The sequence below is a fragment of the Sus scrofa genome, chromosome 5 (genome assembly GCF_000003025.6).
Source record: "Sus scrofa isolate TJ Tabasco breed Duroc chromosome 5, Sscrofa11.1, whole genome shotgun sequence".
NCBI lineage: Eukaryota > Metazoa > Chordata > Mammalia > Artiodactyla > Suidae > Sus > Sus scrofa.
The window spans coordinates 100309076-100333989 of record NC_010447.5 but is presented as its reverse complement, the minus strand read 5'-3'; the positions used below and the strand labels follow the sequence as shown (position 1 = coordinate 100333989).

Here is a 24914-nt window from a genome sequence, read left to right as displayed (position 1 = left end):
TTTTACAGTAGACAAAACTTTGCCACTGAGAAGTGAAATAGCCTTTGCAGGATTGCAAAGCTGTGATGGGGCAAAACTGAGATGAGGCAGTGTTGTTACACCGTAGTTTAGATCCTGATTCTGGAGTTAGCCTCCCTGGGTTCAGATCTACCACGTACTGGCTGTGTGACCTGGGGAAAGTTCTCTATCTCTCTGTTCTTTTCTTTTTCCTTTCCTCCCCCCTCCTCCTCTTTCTTTTTCTTTCTTTTTGTTCCTTTTCTTTCTTTTCTTTTCTTTCCTTCCTACTGTAAGAACAATAACACCCTAAAAATATAATGAAAGTAAAAGTTACATAATCCATGTAAAGCACTTGGAACTGTTCTTAACATAAACTAAGTCTTAGCTATTATCATCTTCTTTCTAATTCACTGCTCTTTTTCATTTCCCATGATCTTCTAGTTCAATTTTAATAAAATTAGAAAAAAAAATCCATTCTGGAATTTCCATTCAAGATAGCAAAGTGTCTCATTCTTTTTTAAAAAAATTTTTATTGGAGTGTAGTTGACTTACAGTGTTGTGTTAGTTTCATGTGTACAGAAACATGAATCAGTTATATATATATATACACACACACATATTAATTTCTTTTTAGATTCTTTACCCATGTAGGTCATTCTACAGTATTGAGTAGATTTCCCTGCCCTATACTGTAGGTCATTCTTTTGCACATCTTTTTTTTTTTTTTTTCCTTCTTTTTTTAGGGCTGCACCCACTGCATATGGAAGTTCCTAGGATAAGGGTCGAATCAGAGCTGCAGCTGCCAGCCTACACCACAGCCATAGCAACTCAGGATCTGAGCTGTATCTGCCACCTACACCACAACTCATGGCAATGCTGGATCCGTAGCCCCCTGAGCAAAGCCGAGGATCAAACCTGCATCATCGTGGACCCTAGTTGGGTTCCTTACTGCTGAGCCCCAACAGGAACTCCCCAGTGGGGAATTTTTTTGATGCTAGCCTTTCTTTTTTAGTTTCACAGCAATGAGAGTAATACAACAAAGAAAAAACAGTGTCAGAGCTGAGCTGAAAAAGAAATATTTCTCTGCACTGGAAATGGATTAGATTTGCAAAGTGGTGATGTGGCTGAAGCCAGAGGCTCACTAGTTCTACAGTCAGGCACTGGCAGAGTAATTGGGACTCAGTGTTGCCCTGCTTACACCATGGAGTCAGAGCTTACTCAGTTATTGAAGATGGGCCTGGGATGTTACTCCCTCCTCAGAAAGGAGACTGATAATATTGGCTGTCATTTGTTTTCTGGGACTATGACTCATAGCAAGCTTTGGTTGGGGATCCGAATGAGACAAAGAACAGCAGAGCAACCAGAGACTGAACCAACTGCCCATCTGTCGTCCTGGAATAAGATCTATGATATCCTGAGTATCACTGTGGATTAATAATTCTGAACCATTATTATGGCATGGGACTTCTAGAGGTTAGTTACTTCACCCACAAACGTACTGGACTGAGAAGAAGATCATAGGAGAGGGAGAGAGAGAGGTAAAATAAAAACAAGGAATTTCTGTTTTGAAAAGAGCAGGAGAAACAAAATTCCAAACTCATGAAGAATTCTAATGCTAATAAAATCAACAGAACGTGGATTCATTCCAGTTGAGATTATTTTTGTAATATGGTCAAATCAAACGTGAAAATAAGTATGTTAAGGATAACAACATTATTTTAATTACATAAAACATTTATGTAATATTAAACATATGGTGGGTATGAAAAAATAAAGTACAATTGATAATGTAAATTTAATCAGTAAATAAAACAAATAGATGGGCTCAATCAAAGACTCTTAAAAATTATAGGATATTATTGAGGAAATTACCCAGAATGGAAAACAGAGAGACAAAGTAAAAAATATGAAAGAACAATTAAGAGACTTGGAGGAAAGTATAGGAAACTATAAGTGTATCTGGTAAGAGTTTCAGAAGAAGAAAATGGAAGAATTGCTAGAGAAATGACAGTATAAGAATCAATAGATATAATACATTACTAAATTGAAGAAAGATGTGGATCCCATAGTAAATGCCATCCAGGTACTAAGCAGGTTAAATATCAATAAATTCTCTTTGGACACATCATTTGAAAATTGCAGAACATGAATTGAGGCTATAGATTAAGTGAAATAATAATAATAAAAAAAAGCCTACCAGAAGGAATCAACAGAGCACCAAAGAGGGAAATCCGTAGTGATGCCAATAGATATACTAGACGGCAATAAAGGTCTTCAGAGTTCTTTGGGTGCATTGTCAAATGAAAGTTTTTTATTGAAATCTGAGGGCCAGACAGAAAAACCTGCATATGGACAAAGCAAAGGGAACATAAAATCCAGAGACTTTCTTAACGGGAAAAGTTCACATAGAAGGATGGTATGGGATCTGAAAAAAGCAGTAGCAAAAATTGATGAAATATGTTGTTGAGTTTGTATAGTTTGTTACTATAATAATGATCATCAGAGATTGTGTTTAAACGCAGCCAAAATTAATGCAATAAAAGTAGGAAAATAGTGGAGATTTTTTTCCAAAGGTAATTTGATGGGAGGTCCCTTGTGATGCAGCAGGTTAAGGATCAGCTTTGTCACTGCTGTGGCTTGAGTCATTGCTGTGGTGTGGGTTCGATCCCCTGAACTTTCACAGTGTTACAGGTACAACCAAAAAAAAAAGAAAGAGAGAAAACGTAATTGGAATTTTATAGTGGAGAGCAGTAGAGAAAATAGAATAAAGGAAGTTTAGAGATAACTACAGAAGCATTGATGGCAAAAAATAATAATGTTCTGTCATGTGAACTGGAAGTTGATGAGGCATCACTGAAATAATCTATTTTTATTTAGCTTCTGTTGGCACAACTGAAGAGTAATTTTGTCTTGTTTGGTAGATATATGGGCCTTGAAGGAAATGTTCATTTTAGTTTTCTTCTGCCCCTACTTTATTACCTGAAGACCCTTCACCATAATTTATCTTTGGCTTTTTATCCATTACTGTAAAGTTTCCTGTGTATTTTGGAATGCAGTTCACTTAATGACACAATCATTTTTCTCTTTCCCCTTTTGCTTTATCTTCAACTTCATTTCAATCTTGAATTTTACTCAATTTTATAAAAAATGGAGGAAGGATATGTAGGTCTCATTCCTATTAATCTCTCCCTCCTTCTTTTCTACTCTGAATATTGCATCTTCTCATTTTGTTTGCCCTTTCATTGTACACTTGGAAGTAGATTCATCTTTCCATGTGTTAACCATCGTCAGAATATCTCCCATGTACTGAATTAGTCTATAATAATTTTGGGCAGCACTATCCAATAAAATTGATCTCTAAAATGTAGTAGGCAGTAGCCACTTAGCAGTACTGAACTCCTGACAGAGAGTTAATAATGTGAAGAAATTGACATTTTTAACTTTTTAAAGTTCTAACTGATTTAAATTTTAAATAACCACAGATGGCTAGTAGCCGCCATATTGTACAGTGCCGATACAAGACATATGTAATTAATACGGGTAAATTTATTCTCCAGAGAGCCAAATTACTATGAAAAAATGGCTGATTTTCACCTTAATGAAAGTATTTTTAAACAAAAATTTATTTTTGAATTTTTAATAGAGGGCATTTCTCTATTTGTATTATTAATAAAACAATGGCAAGGTCAAGGAGAAATTTCACTATTGAGAATGTTTCTATTCCTTTTTTTGCAAGCCTTAAGGACTAAATGTCCTTTAAACATAGGAATACAAAGTCTTGCCCTTAGGCATGAGTTTCTTTTTAAATTATCTTATAATTTATCTTTCATTTATAGATTCATACTAAGATTTTTGTAGTAATCATTTGGTTATAAAAACAAAATTACATAGCATGGTTTTATTTTTCATGAGGGATTAGGAGTTAAATAATATTTGATTAAATATTTATTAAAAGATTTTAAATTGTGTCATTAGCCATGTCTTATTCCTGTATTTTATCTTTGTTTATAATATGTTTATATTCATTAATGTCATATATTTTGAAGTCTGTTAACTGATAAAAATAATAATTTGGGGTAAGTTTTAGGAATTTTAATACAAAAATTGATAGCTTCTAGTGTATTTAAGGAAAAGGAATCATCTGTACTACTGAATGTTTTTCTAAATCACCAATGAGCTCAAAATTTTTCTCTGCTTTTGGTAAATTATAAAGTGATTTTAATGGAAAAGGAAGAGATTTTTCTGACTTGGAGAGAGAGCAGATACTGCTTTTACTATTTATTGGCTATTGGGCATTCTGTTTTGCTTATTTGTACCATTATGAAGATTGGTAATTAAAATGTAAGAAAAAAGGCAGTAGATTGTAATTCGGAACCATAATAATAAATACAAAGTTGAAAGATATGATGAAATATATCTTAAATAAGACATCAGTGCTAATGCATGGTTGTAATCATTTAATTAAATAGATTGAAGTTTACATAGCTGGAAGAAAAAAGACAAAAAATTAATTAAAATTTTAGAATTGCTGGTAGTATCAAGTTATTAGTTGTCCCTTGATTGTAGAAAAAATTTTTTCTATTGTGTGTACTTTTTAATTAACAATATTTTACATCATATGTTAATTCTTTTGAAATTCTAGATCTTCAGTTTCATATATAAACTAAAGACTATTTGCACCATCTAAGCTCTTTGAAGTAATCTCTGGCTTGACAGATGATGGGAAAGTAGCCTCTGATATTTATAAAACACTTCCTTTTGGTTGCTCTTTGCCTGTACTGTTGGAATTAGCCAAACCTATGATTTTATACATTTTAATACAAATGACATGAGTGCACAATATTTTCTTTAGACAGCAGGCTACTGGAAATTTACTTCTGCTCTTAAAAATATTGGGGACCAATAAATTCTATCGTATGTGTACTGTCATAGTGAAAGGAGGTAGAAATTTACAATATGCTATAGAAAATGATTCCACCTCCAGTGAATGCAAAGAACAGCTCCTCTGTTGATCCGTAAGAAAACCATGTTTGGGACCCCTTGAAGTCACACGTGGCAAAAATACAACAAAAATGTACATATGCATATTTGTATTGTTTATTTTCTTCAAAGTGCCTGTGACAATATGATATTTTAGATAACAGCAATACAATATTTTAAAGTTAATTTAAATTGTGAACCATGTATCAATTACAGACTATTAAAAGTTGTTAAGTATCGTTTGAGACAGAGCAAAAACAATGAGTGATGAACATTTTTATTTAGTCTTTACAGCTTTTTTTTTTTTTTTTTTTTTTTTTTTTTTTTTTTGTCTTTTTAGGGCTACACCCGCAGCATATGGAGGTTCGCAGACGAGGGGTTGAATTGGAGCTGTAGCTGCCGGCCTGTGCAGGAGCCACAGCAATGCCAGATTTGAGCCACGTCTGCACCTACACCACAGCTCATGGCAACGTCAGATCCTTGACCTGCTGAGCGAGGCCATGGGTCGAACCCGCAGCCTCATGGTTCCTAGTCGGATTCGTTTCCACTGCGCCATGACGGGAACTCCCTTTTCTGCCTCTGCAGTTTGTCACAGGTACCAGTGTTTTCTTCCTAAGCATGTTTTCTTGATTTTGACTTTTCTTTATGATTAGATATTTGAGAGTTTGGGCTTTCTTCTTCCAGTGACATACAACATATTTGTAAAAGACTTTTCAAGGACATGGGAATTGTCAGGTGGTCATAAGTCCTGTTGCTCAGACCTCCTGGATAGCCCCCCATCTGCACGTCCACGTTTTTTCCTGGGGCTGTGTGGGTTTGGGTCTCACTACTTCTCCATGATGGCAACAGCCGCATAAAGCCGGGCGCCCTGGCTTCTGCCCCCTTCCTTCCATCCTCCCCACTTCTGCCAGGGCCTCTTCCCTGAAGCAGAAGTCTCCCTGTGCTGCTGTCCTGCTTAAAAATATCTTGAATTGGCTTTTCTTCACTTCTCACTGCCTTCATGATGAAATCCAGATTCCTTAGAAAACTCCACGAGCCCCTCATGAGCAGGCCCAGGCCTGCCTCCCCAGATGGCATCATTAGTTACCCTAGAAATGCATGATATTCTTAATCAAGAAAGCTTAAAAATATCTAGAAGCTAATTGTTTAAATAAGATCCAATTAAAATATATTCGTATTTTTATAGATGGTGGTTGACAGGGAGGGAGTGGGGGGAGGGAAAGATTGGGAGGTTGGGATTAGCAAATGCAAACAATTATTATAAGATGTATAAACAACAAGGACCTACTGAATAGCACAGGGAACTATATGCAATATCCTGTGACAGACCCTTCTGGAAAAGAATATATATATATATATATGTATATATAAAATTCAGTCACTTTGCTGTGTAGCAGAAATTAATACCACATTGTAAATCAATTTTACTTCACTACAATTAAAAAAGTTCATATTTTTTTAGTCATAGGATTATCAACAATATGGAGTTAATATTTTTATTTTGTCTCGTTTTTACATAGTATCTAAAACTTTAGATGTATCAACCTCATTTTAAACTTCAGAAGTTTGCACCAATCTTTGTTACACTTTAACCTACTTTTAATAACTTAATCTGTTAATATTTATTTCATCCTGCTATGATATCTCTGTTCAATGAGGTGGTAATTGATCATCCAGATTTTAATTTCAAGCAAGTTATAGATGAATACACATTTGATAACATAAATTTTATGTTGAATTGCAGATAGACGTGTAGTCTGTTTAATGTTTAGCTAAGAACCCCAGGTATTTTGGTTGGTATTGAGGTTTAAAAGATGAATGATTCTAAGGAGCACACAGTCCACTGTGGGAAATGGGCGAGACACAGACAGTGGCAGAATGACATGCATGTTTATAGCAGAGACAGGAGATGCAAGCTAGAGTGAGAATATTTGAATCTTCGAGACATCGTCATGAAATCAGTTCAGGGAATGATGGTAAGAGATCTTCGGTGGCTGTGTTTGTTGCCTTGTTTCGGACGGGTAGGCAGGTCTCGCTTGGTTTTGTTGTGATGATGATGGATTCTTCATACACACATTCTTTGTTTGGACAGCGAGGCCACAAGGGCCTTGAGAATGGAAGGAAACTGGACATTCTCTTGATGAACCACCAGGAGTGTCATCCCACTTCTCTTTTGTCTGTTTCATCCTTGCTATTCTGTGGGATGGTGCTCCCTGCCAAAGAGTCTTCATTTCTTGTTAAGGGTGCCTGATGCCTTCTTCTCCCTGCTCCACCCCCTCACCCCTGCCACACCTGTGGCATATGGAAGTTCTCGGGTTAGGGCTCACACTGAGACCACACCTGCGACCTACACCACAGCTTGCAGCCACGCCAGATCCTTAACCCACAGAGCGAGGCCAGGGACCGAACCTGCATCCTTACAGAGACAGCACTGGGTTCTGAACCCACTGAGCCACAATGGGAACTCCTTGTGTCTTCCTTTTGATAGGAGCCTTTTTTACCTGGAAGCCCACAGTGACCTTTCCTTTTCTTAATCACCCATCTTTCCTTTGTATGGCCTTGGAATCGGGGAAATACTTGTTGAAATCGGAGTAATCTTTACCAGAGTAACTCAGGAGAAGGAGTAAATGAATCATACTTGTAAGCATATTTATTGCCTTAGCTAATACTTGAGAGTGTATCTTTGTGTATAGACTTAAGCAGAATACAGCAATCAAATCTGGAGCTAAAATTAGCAGAGATAATGTCAAGGAGGAAAAAGATTTTTAAATGTTTGATTATTAGATGAGTATGACAGGTATATTACAAAGATGAACTCATTTGCTCTTCTCAAAACTGAGAAGCTATAGCTGAGAATTATACTTGTGACACGTTTCTCTCTAATGCTGTGATATGCATTTAGTTATGTTTGGGTCAAAACAAATGATGCCTCCCATCCTGCCCTGTGATATGCTGGTAATATGACTGGTTTCCTCTGACAGCGCTAATGTGGTTAGATGCACACTGTTGGAAGGATGGTAGATGAAATTATTTTAATGGATTTTCAAGGGATAACTTGAATTCACTCTCCCTCTAATCTTCAGGTTCAAAACATTATTTGTGGCTGGAGAACGATGTGACGTGGAGACCCTGGAGTGGTCCAAAAAGGTCTTCCGAGTCCCCGTCCTAGACCACTGGTGGCAAACTGGTGAGCATTTTACGAACATGCACATAACTATGCAGAAATGCTCAGAAACACTGCAGGGATTGGAGGAAATCCTGAATTAGGACCAGCAGGCACAAACTCAGAACGCAGGTGGTTCTGGTTTCAGTGGAAATAGCCAATTCTTTGATATCCTTCTGTTAAAAAGTCTTCTTGGAGTTAATAAATCTGACTAGGAACCATGAGGTTGCAGGTTCGATCCCTGGCCTTGCTCAGTGGGTTACGGATCCGGTGTTGCTGTGAGCTGTGGTGTAGGTCACAGATGCAGCTTGGATCCCGCCTGGCTGTGGCTGTGGCTGTGGCTTAGGCCAGTGGCTATAGCTCTGATTAGACCCCTAGCCGGGAACCTCCACATGCCATGGGCATGGCCCTAGAAAAGACAAAAAGACCAAAAAAAAAAAAAAAAATTCTTAAATGACATCGATGCTACCATTCTCTTGTCCCTGGCTCTCAAGCCCTGGAGACTTCTTTTGCTGCCCCTCTTCTTTGTTTTGTTCATCCAGCGAGTTACTGAGTCTCAGATTTCCTGGAAGTGTCTGTTGGCCTCATCCCACCTTTCGCTCTCCCTTGCCTTTGGGCTGCAGCCGCCACATTGTATCTGCCCTGATTGACACTGTCCTCCCTTACCTCCGCCCTCGCGCTCTTCCTGTACACCCCGCACACTGCTCCAAGAGGGGGTGTGTGTGTGTGTGTTTCAAGGACTGCTTCTCTGGTAGGATTTCCTGTAGTTCTCTGGCTCCCTTCTATGTTCAATAAAAATCAAATGCTTCTGACTAACACGCAACACAGAGAAATGTATTTTCCCCCCCAAATACTTATATATATGATGTATTTTTCTACTTAATCCTTCTGTTTTTTCTTCCACTAAATGATCCTCAGGAAACAACTTGTCACGTTCAGTGCATAGAATAACACTTTGGTACAAATTTAAAACAGCCTTTGTGCTGCTGTGTCTGATGATGCTCACTTGTGAAGGTGAGCAGTCCATCTGGAACGCAGTTTCCTCGTCCCCGAGTCTCGTGGTGATCGTCTCAGCTTTTCCCGTTGGCCTGCTGAAGGTAGCTGAAGTTAGGATAGTCTTGTAGCCTTTCTATGTACATATTTCAGTTCAATAATCCTACTTAGTTCAGCTAATTAATACATGTATATTAGTGTTTTCAGAATTTCAGTTGAGGCAGGGTGTCCAATTTGGATGAAAACAGTTAATAAAGTTTCCTAGCCAAAATTAGGTTGATTTTAAAAATGATTAGCTCTAGGAGATCAAATGAGTGACTAAAACTGAAGTTCAGTGTTTCCTCACTTAGAACTCTTTGATTCTTTCTGATAAATTATACTTCTTATGTTTGTGGATATTTCTCTTTTGCGAAAAACTTGTTTTCTGTATTCTTTCTAACATGAAATAAAAAATGAATCATCAGAACAGAATACATATGCCTAAAACAAGATGAGAATCAGTAAGAGAGTTTGTGTTCTCTGATTTGCTAAGGGAGAAAGTTCTTAGCTCCATTCAGGTTTGTGACTATTTGATAAATTAAAAAGGTAAGACTGAATTTGGAGAAAGAGCAATGCCGTATGTAAAATACATAAAAACAAGTCACGAATTATAGAATTGATGCACCCCCCCCCCCCCCCCCGTTCTTCAGGAAAGTTCTAACAGTTATTTTCTTGAGCATAAAGAGGAAAATGCTTCATCGCCTTCTAGATGGTTTTCCAAGCTGGGTTTCCTTTGCTGGTCAAAATGGAAGGTTGTTTCTAACAGAGCCGTGGCCTTATACAAATGCTCGTGGAAGTCTTGTTCCCTCCCCACTCCCCTAAGGGCGACTGCGAAAGCTTGTAGAAGGAAAGCAATACATTAATACATAAAATGATGATTCATTTACTTCTTCTCATCGATATCTTTGCACATAATAACTTGTGCAGATGTATGTAGTTAATGCATCCAGGCTTACAGAAAAGCTCACCGAAGCCTGAGAAACAAGCATTTGAGGTCTCTGGTGAGTACGTAGTTCCATGCGAATTTGCAGTTGTCCTGTAATGTGTTGTTCAGGGGGAATTAACAGCCTCATGATGTCAGTGTCGCCTTTGTATGGATGCTCATTACTGTGGAAGACACAGTGGATTTCTATTAATAGCGACTGATGGTCGCCCCCACATTTAATTATACAGCATTTGATATGGAGCCCAACTAAAGTACAAAATACATGTGTGTGTGTGTATGTATACATATGTATATGCATATACACACACACACATGTATGTCTATGTGTGTATGTATAGATATGATATCTATGTTATATGTATGGGTAGGTAGGTAGGTAGCTCACTAGCTAGATATGCTAGTGGTTTGGTGCTTTATGAAAGAAATTCATCCTCGGTGGTATAAATCTCTCTACTACTAACAGAAAATTTAGTCAGAGTCTTGATTCATTTGCAGGAGGAGATCAGTTCACTATTTTCAAAGTGGTATGTTGTGGTAAATGATCACAAAATGATTATTTATAATATGTCTATAAATATAAACATTTACAATGACATTTCATATTTCCAACGGTTCCCCTTTATAATGGGAAAAAAGGCAAGTACCTTATGGATATTATTAACTTTCAGAAAAAGTAAGAAAAATTTGCTGTTCAAGCATGTTTGTGTATTCCTTACTATTTTACGAATCAAATCGATGGTGGTGTGCTTCCCGAGAGCTCTGTCCCTAAAAACCTGAAAACTTTTGAGGGAAAGTTCGTCTTTGCCCACATGAATATTTCCTTTATTTAGAATTTCAGGTTTTCTGCAGAGTCACTCTTACATATTGATTTAGAAATTGATACCATTTTATACAGTCACACATTTTTATGAGCCGCCTTCTGCGCAGTGCATGATTTATGAATTTGCTCCCTGATTACGGAAGCGTAGGTGCACAAATGAGCTGGTAAGAAACTGTGATGTATAATTTGGAATTAGTAAGGGAGACGCGAAGTGACTAAAATGTATGTGCAGAGTGATTAGTTCCTGTGACTTAGGTTATGAGAAGATGCTCGCCGTCATCCATTTATATTACCTTGGTCTTTTGTTACCCCAGTGAAATGTGTACTGGCAACAGCAGATTTCTCCTGACTGACCTCCTCTTTTAATGCATTAATATTAACACTCTTCGATGTGCGATTTCAGTAGTACCTGATACTCTAATTTAAGAACTAATCTGTGGAAAATGCAAGAACAGATCAGCTCCTTGTTAGGGGCGTTTTGATAAAGAATCATCAGCACCCCTGAAGCATGAAACCCTCGTTTTCGATTGTAGTAATAGAAACATTGAATCACTCATGAAGGAAATGGGTCTGGCTAAGTTTAGTTTAGGAGCGTTGTATCTCTTTGACGCCTAATTCTGGGTAATAGATGAATTGTCATTTACCAAGATGCTTTATCTTCACTGTAACTTCTCCATAGGATGATTGACTGAGAAACAGAGGTGCTATAATATAGTCATAATTTTAAAAGGGGAAATCACGGGAATGATAAGTTTCCCCTTAGGACATGATCACGCGCAAAACACGCCAGAAGTTCATTGTCCTCCGTTGTACAGTCACCAGATGAAACACTGGGCTGTTAGAGATCGTTTTCCGCATGAAGATGAGCTTTTCCAGAAAGCAGACAGCGCAAAGAAAGAACTGTCATGGTGTCCTTCGTAAGCATTTTACTTTTCTGATTTATATGTTTTCCTTATGAGTGAATTACCTAGTACAAAAAAAAAAAAAATAAAATTGGGAAACTAAGTACTGAAACCCACAGTAGAATAGCAGACCTTCTTCCTTTGGAAGTTTCCACTTTGCTTTTTCCCTTCCTCTCCTTTCTTTGCCCTTCCCTCTTTCTCGCTCTCCTGTTTACTATAAGCAGTGGTATTGGTTTAGAAATGATTATAACAGAAAAGCTTGGCATCCTGCTTCCTAACGTCATTTAATTCTAAGTATAAACACCTTACGCTTTTACGTGCTATCTGTCAGTTAAATAAAGATAATGACAGCAAAGTCAGGGGGCTCAGACTCCACAGTAGTTTTCATAAGGGACAGCTTTTTGATCAAAAGGATGCATGATTCTTTCCACCTCCTGGCAGAATAAATCTGTGTGGTTCCTATCCGCAGATGCAGAGCTTCTCTTGAAATGTTTCAGATGTTGCCCCAGGAGTGATAAGTAATGGAAATGAGGTACGGACCACCGGCTTCAGTAGCCTTGGGTGATTTTGTTGTGTGTTTGGTTTCCATAACTTTAACGGAGGAGTGAAATTCTTCATAGACTTTCCAAATCCCTAAAGGAGGAATTTCAATGAGAAAATGGTAGCCTCCTGATGGTTTGAGACATTGGTGGCACTTGAAGTTATTGATCTTACTTTATCTGCCTTGAGCCATCTTTGCTGAGTTCTTATATCTAGGAGTAAGCACAGTATTCCTCTCCCTGCTTGATTGAACTGCTGCAGTTTTAATTGCAATTTTCAGTTCTGAAGTAGCAGTATTCTATATATAGCCTAAATCCTCCTCCTTTGAGGAGGAATCTGATAATTCTGGATTTATTAAAGTGGACCCACAGGCTCCAATAAACTTCAATCATGCTGGTTCTTAAATCAAAATCATTGATTCTGAAGGCACACAGCCCTAATACCGTATTATTAAAATGTGTCAAGGCTACTTGACCTGATAATCCTTATTTTTGCCCTGTTTGGCAGGATGTACTTCCTGAGGATAGACAACTGGGACAAGAGTTTTTAGCCGCAAAAATTGCTTAGGCTGACCACATGCAGTCCTTATCTTTCGGTGTATCTGGAGAAGATCTGTTAGCCTAGAATTCTGTGGTTGTTGTTTGTTTTGGCCACCCCAACAACATGGGGAAGTTCCTGGATCACGTTTGGGCTGTGCTGGTAGAATCTGGTGAAAGTACAGGCCTGCATTTTCAAAGACAGGGGTTGAACTTGACTTCAGAATACACCGTGGAACTCAGAGGCCTGGGTTGGACTGAAGCGGCAGTGGCAGTGCCATTGCTCCACGAACTGGATTCTCAGGATGCTGCTTGAATTCAAATAGTAGAATGCAGAGTCTTTAGTCATATGAATGAATCCCTGCTGTCAGAGGCTTTTTTGTTCTTCCCAACAGAAAGGTCAAGTAAATTCTTCTCTTTTTATAATTCATGGGAAAGAAATGTTAGACAGTTTGGCGAGAGAGGTTGTGATTGGGAAAAGAGTTACCTGGACACAGTGTCATCTCCGCAGGGTTCCTCTTGTGATGCGGATGGCATTCATCGGTGAGAGAGGAAAGGAAGTCTTGGTGGCGTCTTTGTTGCCTGGCAACAGAAGCACTTCTTTCTCATTGAGAGCAAGTCTTCATTAGTTTAAAGTGGGTAGTTTTTATTGAAAATTTGAGGAGCAGGAGCTTAAAGGTAAATTTCATGAATTTGGTTTGTGGAAGGAATAATCTGTTGTCAAATGTTAGCCGGGCTTGATAAGGCTTTCTCTTTTTGAAATGAATGACTGTTTACAAATTGTTAACCCATCTGAAAGTGAATACCCCAAGTCAAGCAGCTGGCATTGAATCAGACATTTTCATCTTTGCAGCGTTAGCATGTGGGAAGAATACCAAGGTGGTTTTTTTTTTTTTTTTTTTCCAAATATGATTACTGTACGGGAAGTAGTTCAGATGTGTATAATTGCTTTTTAGAATCTATATTTGTGCTCATTATTATATCAGTGGTAATATTTTGATAAGAGACTAAATACTAAGAAATTGATTAATAATATAAAGTAGATTTGGTCTTTGAAATATCATCCATTCTAATTCTCCTGCCCTTGACAAGAATCATATTTAAGTCACTCTAGAAAGGTGAAAATGTCATGTTTTTGTAGATCATTACAAGAAGAAAAAAAAAGAGTTCCTAGACCCTCCCTTGACAAACCTTATTGTCTGGAAATTTGATTTTCCCCTGTTGTATGTAATTCTCTGCACTGTCCGCCCATTGACCCCATGAAATAGTGGTTCCCAATTCCTCTTTTGCTGTCAGTTCAGACTGGAAAACAACGGTTGACTATTCTCCTTGAAAAAGCAATGCGAGTAGTAAAAAATGACGCCAAACCCAATAAGACTGTTAAATCCTGGTTTAGCTATGTTGTGGCTACTGGCACATCCTTAATCTAGTGCACGTGCATTTCTCAGAGGCTTGTAGAAAGCTTGCAAGGAAGTGAAACGTGCATGGACAGTACAGCAAGTTCCTGGCCTATAGTAGCACTCAATAAATGCTTTTCCTTTCCTTTCCGTTCCATTCCTTTCCACGAATAACCCTTCTTGAATATAGAGATCATCTTTAGCATCCTGGTCTGTAGATAGTCCACAGTCAAGAGAACTTAGAACCTGAGAGCTCAATTTGTAACTGGAAATAGTAATCATAAGAGAATTCAATTTCTCGGAGTCAACTAGCTCGTTAAGGTTGGAACCAGTCCTCTCTCTCTTCTGTGTTGATCAGAGCCCTTTTCTTCATACATGTTGCGCCTTTATTAATTCAGCGTTTCTTATCTAATTCCACTGCAGGTTATTGATGAATTTCTCTAAGGTTAGAAGCAGTGTGCTGGTAAGAGAATAGGATAAGACCAGTCCCACAGCTCGAATTCCTCCTCTGCTTCTAGTACCAAAAGTTCGGCTGCTTTGAATGAAGTATTTTAAATTGTAATCATACCATCCCGTGAACACTGAGATTAAATTGATTTTCTTTCACTGGCGTACATCTCACTGTTTCTGCTTTCTTTCCGCTACCACCATTCAAGTTATCTATAGCTCACAGCATAGATTTAGGGACGTAGAGAATGGTTTCTTTACAAATTGCTTCTGTGCCCATCATGAGGCTGTGATTAATATGGCTGGGCCACTGAATTGATTTCTTTCCAGGACTTTAGCTCTCTGCATGGGCCACCAACGTCTAAATCCCTATCGCTTAAATGTCGTGTTTCTGGAACCACAGTGGGAGCACACTGGCAGATTTCCCGACACAGTAAGAGCTCTTATTTATGGAACCGAACCTGCCATCCTGTTCTTCCTTGTAACCCTTACTCACAGCTCCTCTTCTTTCTGTGTGTCTTTCATCTGTGAGCCAAAACCCTGGGGGTTGTCCTGGATTTCTCCCTCTTGCCCTGTCCCCACATCCAGACAGTTAGCAAACCCTTTTGATTCGGAGTATAACTCCAACTTGGTCTCATGTGCAGCGTCAGGTCCCCCGCACTGAACGGATTTCTTTCCCTGGGTTGGGGTCCTCAGTTTAGGGCTCCATTTTGCAACTCCAGAGGTTTTTATAAAACACAGTTCTGAACAGTTGCCTCTGCCACAAGCCCGAGTCCCCTGACATTCCCAGCATCATATTCAGATTACTTAATATGGCATGGAAAACACTTCATGATCGGTCTCTGCTAACCGCTCTCATTTTGGTCCTTATTACTGCTCTTAGGCCAGCCACCACTTCCAAGCTTTGCTCTGCTAAATAAACAGCATTCAGTCCCTTGGCGGTCTAATTTCTCAACTTTGCATATGCTGCCTTTTCTGTTGAGTGTATCTTTTCATACTTAACACTTCCCCTTTTCCCAAAAGTCATGCATTCAGTAAATATTTATGGAAAGGCTGACCTTTGAATATCCTTCTTGGAATTAAGAAAAGATTGTTAACAGAATTAAAGCAGTAACGTTGTTTTCCCCTGCCTCGAGTCCCCTGTTTCTCTTGCTCCCTGGTTCATTCTGGGATTGCATTGTGTCATTTGCTTCCTCCATTTTAAGAACCCTGACCTTAATAATGGGAACCAGAGCCTAAAATTATGTAAGGATATATGTACCCCTCAGTGGACCTTTCCTGAGAGAAATGGCAGGGAGTGGACTGTGTCTGGCCCCGTGGTAAGTGTTTTGAGTATCTGTCTCTGGCTGTAAAGAACAATATTCCAAAACCCAGTGGCTTCAAACAACCACATCTCATGATTTTATAGTCGTGAACAGAGATCACTTGCTGGGGATCTTAGGCTCCAAGTCCTGTTGACTGAGACAACTCAGGCAGTGATGTGCGGCGAAGCAGTTGGTCTGAAGGATCCACGATGGTTTCAGGCTCATGCCTGGGTCTGGCTACAAGGCGGGACTCGGCCAGGACTCTTGTCTGGATGCCGTTGCCGGTGGTGTTTCTAGCTTGGAGGGCTCGGAGGGTGGACCATCTTACCTGGACATTCGTCAGTTCCTGAGACAGTGTTCAGAGTTTCTTAAGGCCTGTGCCTGGACACTGACAAAGCATCACTTCCACTCTTTTCTGTAACTCACAGGCATCAAAAGGCAAATCCTATAAGCTTGGATTGTGGTGATCATTGTACAACTATACATGTAATAAATTCATGGAGTAATAATAAAAAGGCAACCCAAATTCAAGTAGAGTGGACATAGAACCCACCTCTTAGTTGAAGGAGTATCAAACAGCTGGTGCCACCTTTAATCCACCACCTTGGAGGGCTTTCAAGGTTGTGGATGTAGCCTTTGAACTCTTCATTGTAATATTCCCTTCGCTCACCATTCAGAAATGGTGTCTAGAACTTCTGTTGATATTTTGATACGTATCTTCCCAAGATGTATTTTTGCCCAATGTTTATTATTAACTAAAAATTAAATCCCACTGTGCATTTTGTTTTACTTTTATCTAAACAATATTTTGTGAGAAATATTTCCTAGCACTGGACATTTTTCTATGGTGTTGATTTGCTTTTTTTCATTAGTTTGTTTCTTTTTGCTTTTTAGGGTCTCACTGGCAGCACATGGAAACTCCCAGGCTAGGGGTCGAATCGGAGCTGTAGCTGCTGGCCCACGCCACAGTCACAGCAATGTGATATCTGAGCCACGTCTGCAACCTGTACCACAGTTCATGGCAACACCCAGCCCCTGACCCACTGTGCGAGGCCAGGGATTGAACCTGCATTCTCATGGATACTCACTGGATGTTTCCACTGTGCCCCAGCGGGAACTCCCTTCTGTGGTGTTTGCATGGCTTTGCTTTACTCCTTAATATGGAATCATTCCTGTTTTTTGGACATCCTTTTAAACTGTAATATAAATAATACTGTGATAAACATCTTTGATGCATAATATTTGTGAGCTTTTACAGATATCTCCTTGTATATATCCCTTCAACTGCAACAACAATTAAAGTCTATACACAACCTTCAAGAGTTTTCATAAGAATTGCCATCTTTAAGGCTTTTTTATAAGAACTGCCGAATCGCCTTTCAGAAGTACTGTATCGATTTATAGGCACATTGTCACTTACATGACATAATGACTGCCTTTTGTTTGCATGGACAGTCTGTCTCCCATCTACCACATGCAGACTTTTATTCAGTAATATAATCAACACTGGGCTCCAGTCTGTCTGTCAGGCTGGTGAATTCTCAGGTGAATTGGCTCCTGATGTCCAGGAAGCCACAGGACCCTATTGTTAAGCACCCATTCTAAAATAGGGTCTGCCTGGCCGTCATTTTCTCCCACGTGTCTCTCAAAATCCCAAATAAAATAAACCTGATCATGGAACGTGAATGGTGCTCACATTTTTTTTTTTTTGTCTTTTTTTGGGGGCCACGCCCATGGCACATGGAAGTTCCCAGGCTGGGGTCCAATCACAGCTGTAGCCGCTGGCCTCCGCCACAGCCTCAGCAATACAGGATCTGAGCCATGCCTGCAGCCTACACCACAGCTCATGGCAACCAGATTCGTAGTCCACGGAGTTGGGCCAGGGATCAAACCTGAGTCCTCAGGGTTACTAGTTGTGTTCATTACCACTGAGCCGCAGTGGAAACTCTGATGCTCAAAAATCTAAGTAAATTCCCTTTGCATTGTGATTCATTAATCTCTTTGTTCAGAAGCCCTCACTAGTTTGCAACATCCCTCGAGCTAAAAACTGAAGGTCTTCCGAGGGCTTTGAAGTAGCCTGACGTGTTCGTCTCCTCACTGCCTCTCCAACCTCATCTCCTACAAATACTTTTCTCATTTGTTCTGCTTCAGTCACATTGGCCGCCTCACTGTTCCTCAGATACTCCAGGAATAAACCTACCTCAGGACCTTTGCATGTGCGGTCACTTTCTCCTAGCTTCTTCATTCCTGGATATGTATGCGGCACACGTCCTCCCTTCTTTCCGATATTTACTCAAAGGGCTCTTCTCAGGGAGGATTTTTATGGCCACACAACTTTGCATTGCAACCCTTTCTCATTACATCTCATTTCCTCTCTCTTTTCTTTATTTTCTGAGTGGTTGTTACTCTTGAGCATGCTGTTGTACTTTTGTATGTTGTTTCCCAGTTAAAATGTGAGATCTGTGAGGGCAGGAATTATTCCTTTCATTTATTGCTTTAGCCCTAGCTCTCATGACAGCATCTAGCACATAATAGCTGCTCAACAAATATTTGCTCATAAGTGATATGTATCACTGTTGCTTCCACTTGCAAGTATGAGAGACTGGGCTTGTCCCAGGTCACAAGGGATGCAGTCTGGGTGTGTTTTATTTCCTTCGGATCCGCTGTATTCTACATGATAACCTCATGGGTGGCACCCTTGTCTACACCATTCTTCTCCTCTGAAGGAATTATGCACACCAGGGTTGATGGTTTAAATTCTCTATGTTAGGCCTCAGTATTTTTCACCCCCAAAAATAATATTTATTTTTTTCCCTATTGGCTTATTGTTGGATTAAATGCAGTTATATAAACAAAAAGCATTTAGCACATGGTACATGGCATAATTCACATTTGAAAAAAAAACCCAGGCATAATCGCTTTCCTTTTCTTCCTTTAAAGTTAGAAATTTTAAGGAAAATTCATTAGGTTGCTCATGCGTTGCTCACTAATGCAATAAGTTAGTAAAAAAAGAGTTAAGTGTCTGTACTATCTTATAATACGTGGGAATATAAACATACCAAGGTAACATCCTTCACAGCCTCCAATTTCTTTCCATCTTCTACCTGGTTCTCTCTTATCTAAGGAAATTTTTCTGGTGAAGTGCTGAGCAATGTCTTTCTAAGGTAGGACGTCTTTGTCACGATTTCTCCAAATGAGACGTCCAGTTCTCTTCTTCAAAGAAAACGTTCTGCTTTATTCATTGCAGTTATTTCCCAGTCAGAACGTGACATCTGGATTTCCTGTCTGCTGAGATGACTGCTAGCCAGTTAATTATAGCCTGGGCAGTGTGAAGTGAATATTTTTAGAACATCTTTGAAATGGGTCTCTGGAGTCCTTTGGAGTTTGATTAAGCACTGCGGCATTCCTGGGGGCTTTCTCTAACCAGAGGCCTGTTGGGCACATGGACCCACTGGAGAGCCAAGGTGGCCGTGCAGTGTGTGTGTGTGTGTAAACATCTGAATACGCATCTGTGTGCGTTCAGCACAGGTGGATCTGTTCTCGGGTCTCAGGATGTTCAGAGGTATAAAGAGAGAAACTGTGACAGTCTCTCTCATTCCACTTTTGTCCTAACTGCGGCTACTTACTATGGAGTCCGAGGAATTATGATTTTTTTCTGACTGTGTCCTTAGCATGTTGCTACCATCAGTTCTTTTTTAATCCCCCAAATGAATATCAAAATCGAGTCAACGAGATGCTCACATTACTAATGGTCAAAGTATAAACGTTTATTCGTGACGCTGAGTAACTGAATGGACCAGCCTTTTCACGGCCCTTAAAATTCAGTCAAGATAATCGTATAGACGAATACGCTATCCAGAGCTGTCTTACAGTTATAAACTGTAACTAAAGAGCCGAAGGCTGGAAGATTATAAATAGGTAATCACTATGCAAAGGTACTTAAGAATCTCAGGAAGCAGGTACAGGTCATTTAGGCAATGTGTAATGACAGCGCTTCGCTTTCTTGTGTCTTCATTTGAGACCGGGTGCCATTCTAACTTCCCCTCCTCCCAGTCGTATAATAAGAACAGGGGTGCCAACATCTTTTATAAGCATCCGTATACAACGGAATATTACTCAGCCATAAAAAGAATGAGATAATGCCGTGTGCAAGGACATGGATGAACCTAGAGATTGTCGTGCTGAGTGAAGTAAGCCAGACAGAGAAAGACACATATCACATGATAGCACTTAGGTGTGGATTCTAAAAACATGATACAAATGAACTTTTTTTTAGCAAAACACGAGTAAGCTCACAGACACAGAAAACAAACTTATGGTTACCAAAGGTGGGTGTGGCAAACCATGGGTCTGGGGTTAAACCCTATACACAACTCTATGTAAAATAGACAACCAACAAGAACCTACTATATAGCATAGGAAACTATGCTCGGTATCTTGTAATAACCTCTAATGGAAGAGAACATAAAAAATAAGTACAACTGAATCACTCTGCTGGACATGTGAAACGAACAGAACATCGTGAATCAACTATATTTCAATAAAAAAATTAAAAAGAAGACTCCGTACCAAGGCAAGATGAAGCAAGGTGCAGTTCGAGTTTTGTGGTGGTGGGTTTTTCGCTGTTTTTCTTTTAAGCAGCAGATACGAGAACCATTGAAAGGTATTAGAGCCACCGGAAAGTACACTCGTAGATTCTAGAACCATCTGATGCCGCATTGTTGAGAGGCCTTTTGTGTTAAGAAATGCGGAGGGTTTGAACTTCAGATGAGAGTGTCCCTTCTGGTCAATGAATCTTGACAAGATAGAGGTTAAAAATAGCAGGTTGACTTCAGCAGCTGCTTCTCCCCAGGGAGGGAGGGAGGACAGCAGCATCTTGAAGGGGAAAACGCCCTCCCTGGTGTGTCCTGGCAGCTTCCGTTATTGTCACCTTATTCTGTCTGAGACCTTCTTTCAGGCACCTCACTCTCCAGGGTTATTTCCTGTCGTCATCACTGCTCTTGTCTCTCCTTCCGGTTTTGAAGGGCAGCTGAGATGAGGAAGGACTTAGACATTTTCCAAAAAGCAAAGGGAAAAATGCCGTGAAACTCCCAAACCTGTGGATTTCTTCCAGGCTTTGATGGCGCTGCAGGGAGAAAGCTCGTGGCTGATAGAATGCCCTGTCGTGAATGACCTTCTACCTTTTCTGTCGTGATAGGAAAATATCTGATCGTTCTTTGTTAAACAGGAGCATCATCTGTTCGGATGACTTGCTGCTGCTCCTCAGAGGTGACCATCTGCTTTGGACCTTAAGCACTGGACTGGGACTTAGAAACTGTTGTTTTAATGTCTAGGAGTCCCTCTTCTGTCATGGATGCCAGCTGAGCCACCATCCATGACCTGTGAATAATAAGCGGAACTGCTCTGGAATGTAGAGAACAGTCATAAATCCTTCCCATCATTCTAAAGTGATATAAATATGCGATAAGTTATGGTGGAGACCAGAGTGGAAGAAATATATTCTGAGTCCTTAGAAAGACAGATGTTTTGAATATTTTGGATTACTCTGGATCTGATTGGCCTGGCAATTAATTCCTTGAGTGTGGCGGTGTGCCTTTATGTATGTAATATTAAGCCAGTGGTTCTGAAACAGTTTTCTATCAGTACCTTCTTATCCTGCTGCTCCACAGATACAAATCTCATATTTAAAATCTTCTGTTGGAGTTCCCACTGTGGCAGGTAGGTTAAGGATCCTGCATTGTGTCCATGGTGGCACAGGTTTGATCCCCAGCCCAGCTCAGTGGGTTAAGGATTTGGCGTTGCTATGGTGTAGATCTTAGCTGCAGCTCTGATTCTGTCCCTGGCACGGGAACTTCCATATGCTGCAGGTGCAGCTAAAAAAAAAAAAAAAAAAATTCTGGTAACTCCAAACTTGTATTTGCCAGTAATAACAAATGTATTTTTTTTTACCAAAAAATGCATCACTTTCATAATTTATGGTTATCTGACTTTTATGACTTGAGACGGAGAAGACGTATTTAACGTTTTTGTTAATCGATGCAGGCTAATTGTGGTTAAGTCTCTGGCCTTGAGGAAATAATCAGCATAGCCTAAGGAGCTTTCTTCTAGGTTTTGGGCCTTCAGAAATCCAGGAGCAACAGATTAAGAGCAATTTGATAAAGTATTAAGAAATCCAATGGTAGAAGCCAAGTCTCTAGGCAAATGTAGTTCTTAAAACATGAGAGTATGATACTGTTCATATATTTTAAAAAAATTTGTGTTACCTGTTCCAGAGAGGAAGCCGTAAATAACAAATAGCTTGCCTGTCTTTGTTCTTTACCCTGATCAAGTAACATGAGGTGAGTTAAAAGAAAACATCTTTCCTAGAGAGTTTTTAACTTGAACGTGGCTTGTAAAATTCTCAGTCACATGATTCTCCACTCTTCAGGCCTGCTGATCTACAACTGAGAACACGAGAGAGGCCTTTCTTTTCTTTAAAAGAACCATTACTACGTGTATTATTCTAAATTTGTGTCCTTAAGTTTTAAACATGGCAATATCATCTAAATTACTGAAATTGTTTCTTTTTGAATAGTACATTTGCACTGTTTATCTGTTCCTTGTGCGGTGAAATTCTGCGGAGGGCAAGGGGCAGTGCAGGCCCCGAAGAACGGTCGTGATCTCGAGTTGAAACATGAAATGATGAATCGTATTTATTTCTCCAGAGACTGGATCCCCAATTACAGCATCCTGCATTGGATTAGGTAACTCCAAAACGCCTCCTCCAGGGCAAGCAGGAAAAAGTGTTCCAGGATACAACGGTGAGAAATGACCCCGATTACTTGAAATGTGTCGTGTTAGTAAATTTGGTGTTTTTTCCTGTGTTTCGTGTGAATCACCTTGCTTGAAACATGCTAGGTGTTGAATGAATATTCGATTGAGTGAATACCTTGTATTCAAGTGTACCCCTTTTTTGTGATAACGTTTGCTCTAAGCCAGTCTGTTCAGATGGAAGAGTGTAGGCGTCCAAGGACGTGGCCTAAATGACTGTCGCAGTGGAAGACAGGCTACGTATGTGGATGTGAGATTAACACGGATGGAATTCAGACTTGATGACACGTAGTTTGCACACATTATTTCAATTCATGCTGACGTCTATTTAATTCGAGATACCCTTCTCCTTCTAGAGATGCGTTGGTTGGTGTGCAGAAAGACTAAATAACTTTCCTGAGGTAGCACAGATGCACGACAGTGAACACCATGGTGTTTTATATGGTTCATTTCTTTTACAGAAGCTGGTTTTTTATTTCTCCCCATTATATATGCTATCTTTTGATTTAGGAGTGATGATAAAGCTTTTGAATCTCGTTGGCTACAAAATGAATATAGAGAGTAAGGACTCTCAAGAGAAAAATAATTTCACCCATGGTGGCAGGATGTAGCAATGAGATGCAATATCTTGTCCGTATTTGTTTTCACGTGATTGCTAGTAATTATAATAGTTCAATAATTTCCCCTGGATTTCACTCCCTAGTTGTTCAATCTTATGCAGGGGACTAGTGTAAGTAAGCTCTATGTTTTTATACAAGTCAAACTTTCTCGTTCCTTATTTGTAAATAGGAGTAAGAATTCTGTATGCTTCCCAGGGTTGCTGTGTTGTGATGGAACACAATGAGGCATTAACTCAGTGCCTGCTTGTAGAAAGACTGAACTAAGTCTTAGCTAGTAGCATGAGAAATAGTTCAGAGAAGCTAGAGGGACTGGCATTATTTAGACACACACATTCATTTTACAGACGAGGAAAATGAGGTACAGAAGTTACGTTATATGCGGAAGGTCCCACCGTTTAGCTGAAAAGCCAGCATTGGAGGAGAGAATGTGATTCCCGCCTATAGTTCACATTTGCATGTAACAGAAAATCAAAAATGAGAGATTTATCTTTTGTTTCTCTAACATGAGAATATTGTATTCCTTCTAGGACAGTGGCTGGTTAAGGCTCATTTAGTTTAGCCTACCAGACAGATTTGGAAAAAGACACTTTTTTTAAGGGCAAAAATAGACGTTCTATGAAGTCAGTGACTTCTCTAGGTATGGAAGGGTGAACCCAGCTTTAGTGAAATCCTCCCTTTGAACCGTTGTTCTGTCATCTCTACTCCTTTTGTCGGAAAAATTGCTTTTGTGCGGAGCCATTTTTAGGGGCTGATGACTGTGGGAGATGTTAAATGCATTTCCCTTTAAGTATTTCAGGATCATTTTTATACCAGTTGTAAGAAAGAGTTAAAGCTTTGAAGCCTCGTGGAATTTCAGTACAGACGTTTCTCAGTGTCGGAAAGCCATTGGCTTACAGACGGCACAGCTTAAACCCTGGAACCAAAGTATTTATAGCCAAGGAAATAGTGACTTTATGACTCATGATTGTTATTTGTTTTGTGGCTATTCAGAGATTCAGAAGTATAAGGTGACATTTAACATTAAAATAAAAAAGCCATATCCTTTAGGGAAAGGAAAGAAGACCATTTTTGTGTGGAAAGCATTCGGCGTAATGTGACAATTTCTCATTATTCACTGAGTACCTCATGCAAGGTTGTCACTGTACTTTTTTTTTTTTTCAAGTAATTATTGTACAACACGATGAGAAGGGAATTATTTCCACTTTTCCGATAGGGAAATTGAAGGGGTAATAAGACTAGAACGTGTTCAGAGGCACATGGTAGGTTAGCCACTGTCCTGGGATTTGGGGGAAAAACGATGAATTATCATGGCCTCCAACCTTAATGAACTCACAGTCCAGTGGGAGACAGATATCTGCACTGCTAATAATTGTCAGAATAGAATTTTAAAACAAAATGCTCTGGAAACACAAAGATGGGA

General features: G+C 39.5%; 1 protein-coding gene across 3 annotated transcripts in view; it reads left to right on the top strand.

The window, feature by feature from the left end:
- ACSS3 (acyl-CoA synthetase short-chain family member 3) overlaps window positions 1–24914 on the top strand; it is a 156975-nt gene that overhangs the window by 95240 nt on the left and 36821 nt on the right. For all 3 annotated transcript variants that reach the window (XM_003481763.4, XM_021093056.1, XM_021093057.1), the window contains exons 9-10: window positions 8061–8164; window positions 22769–22864. In XM_003481763.4, the coding sequence (XP_003481811.2) occupies window positions 8061–8164; window positions 22769–22864 (200 nt within the window). The remainder of the gene's footprint in view (window positions 1–8060; window positions 8165–22768; window positions 22865–24914) is intronic.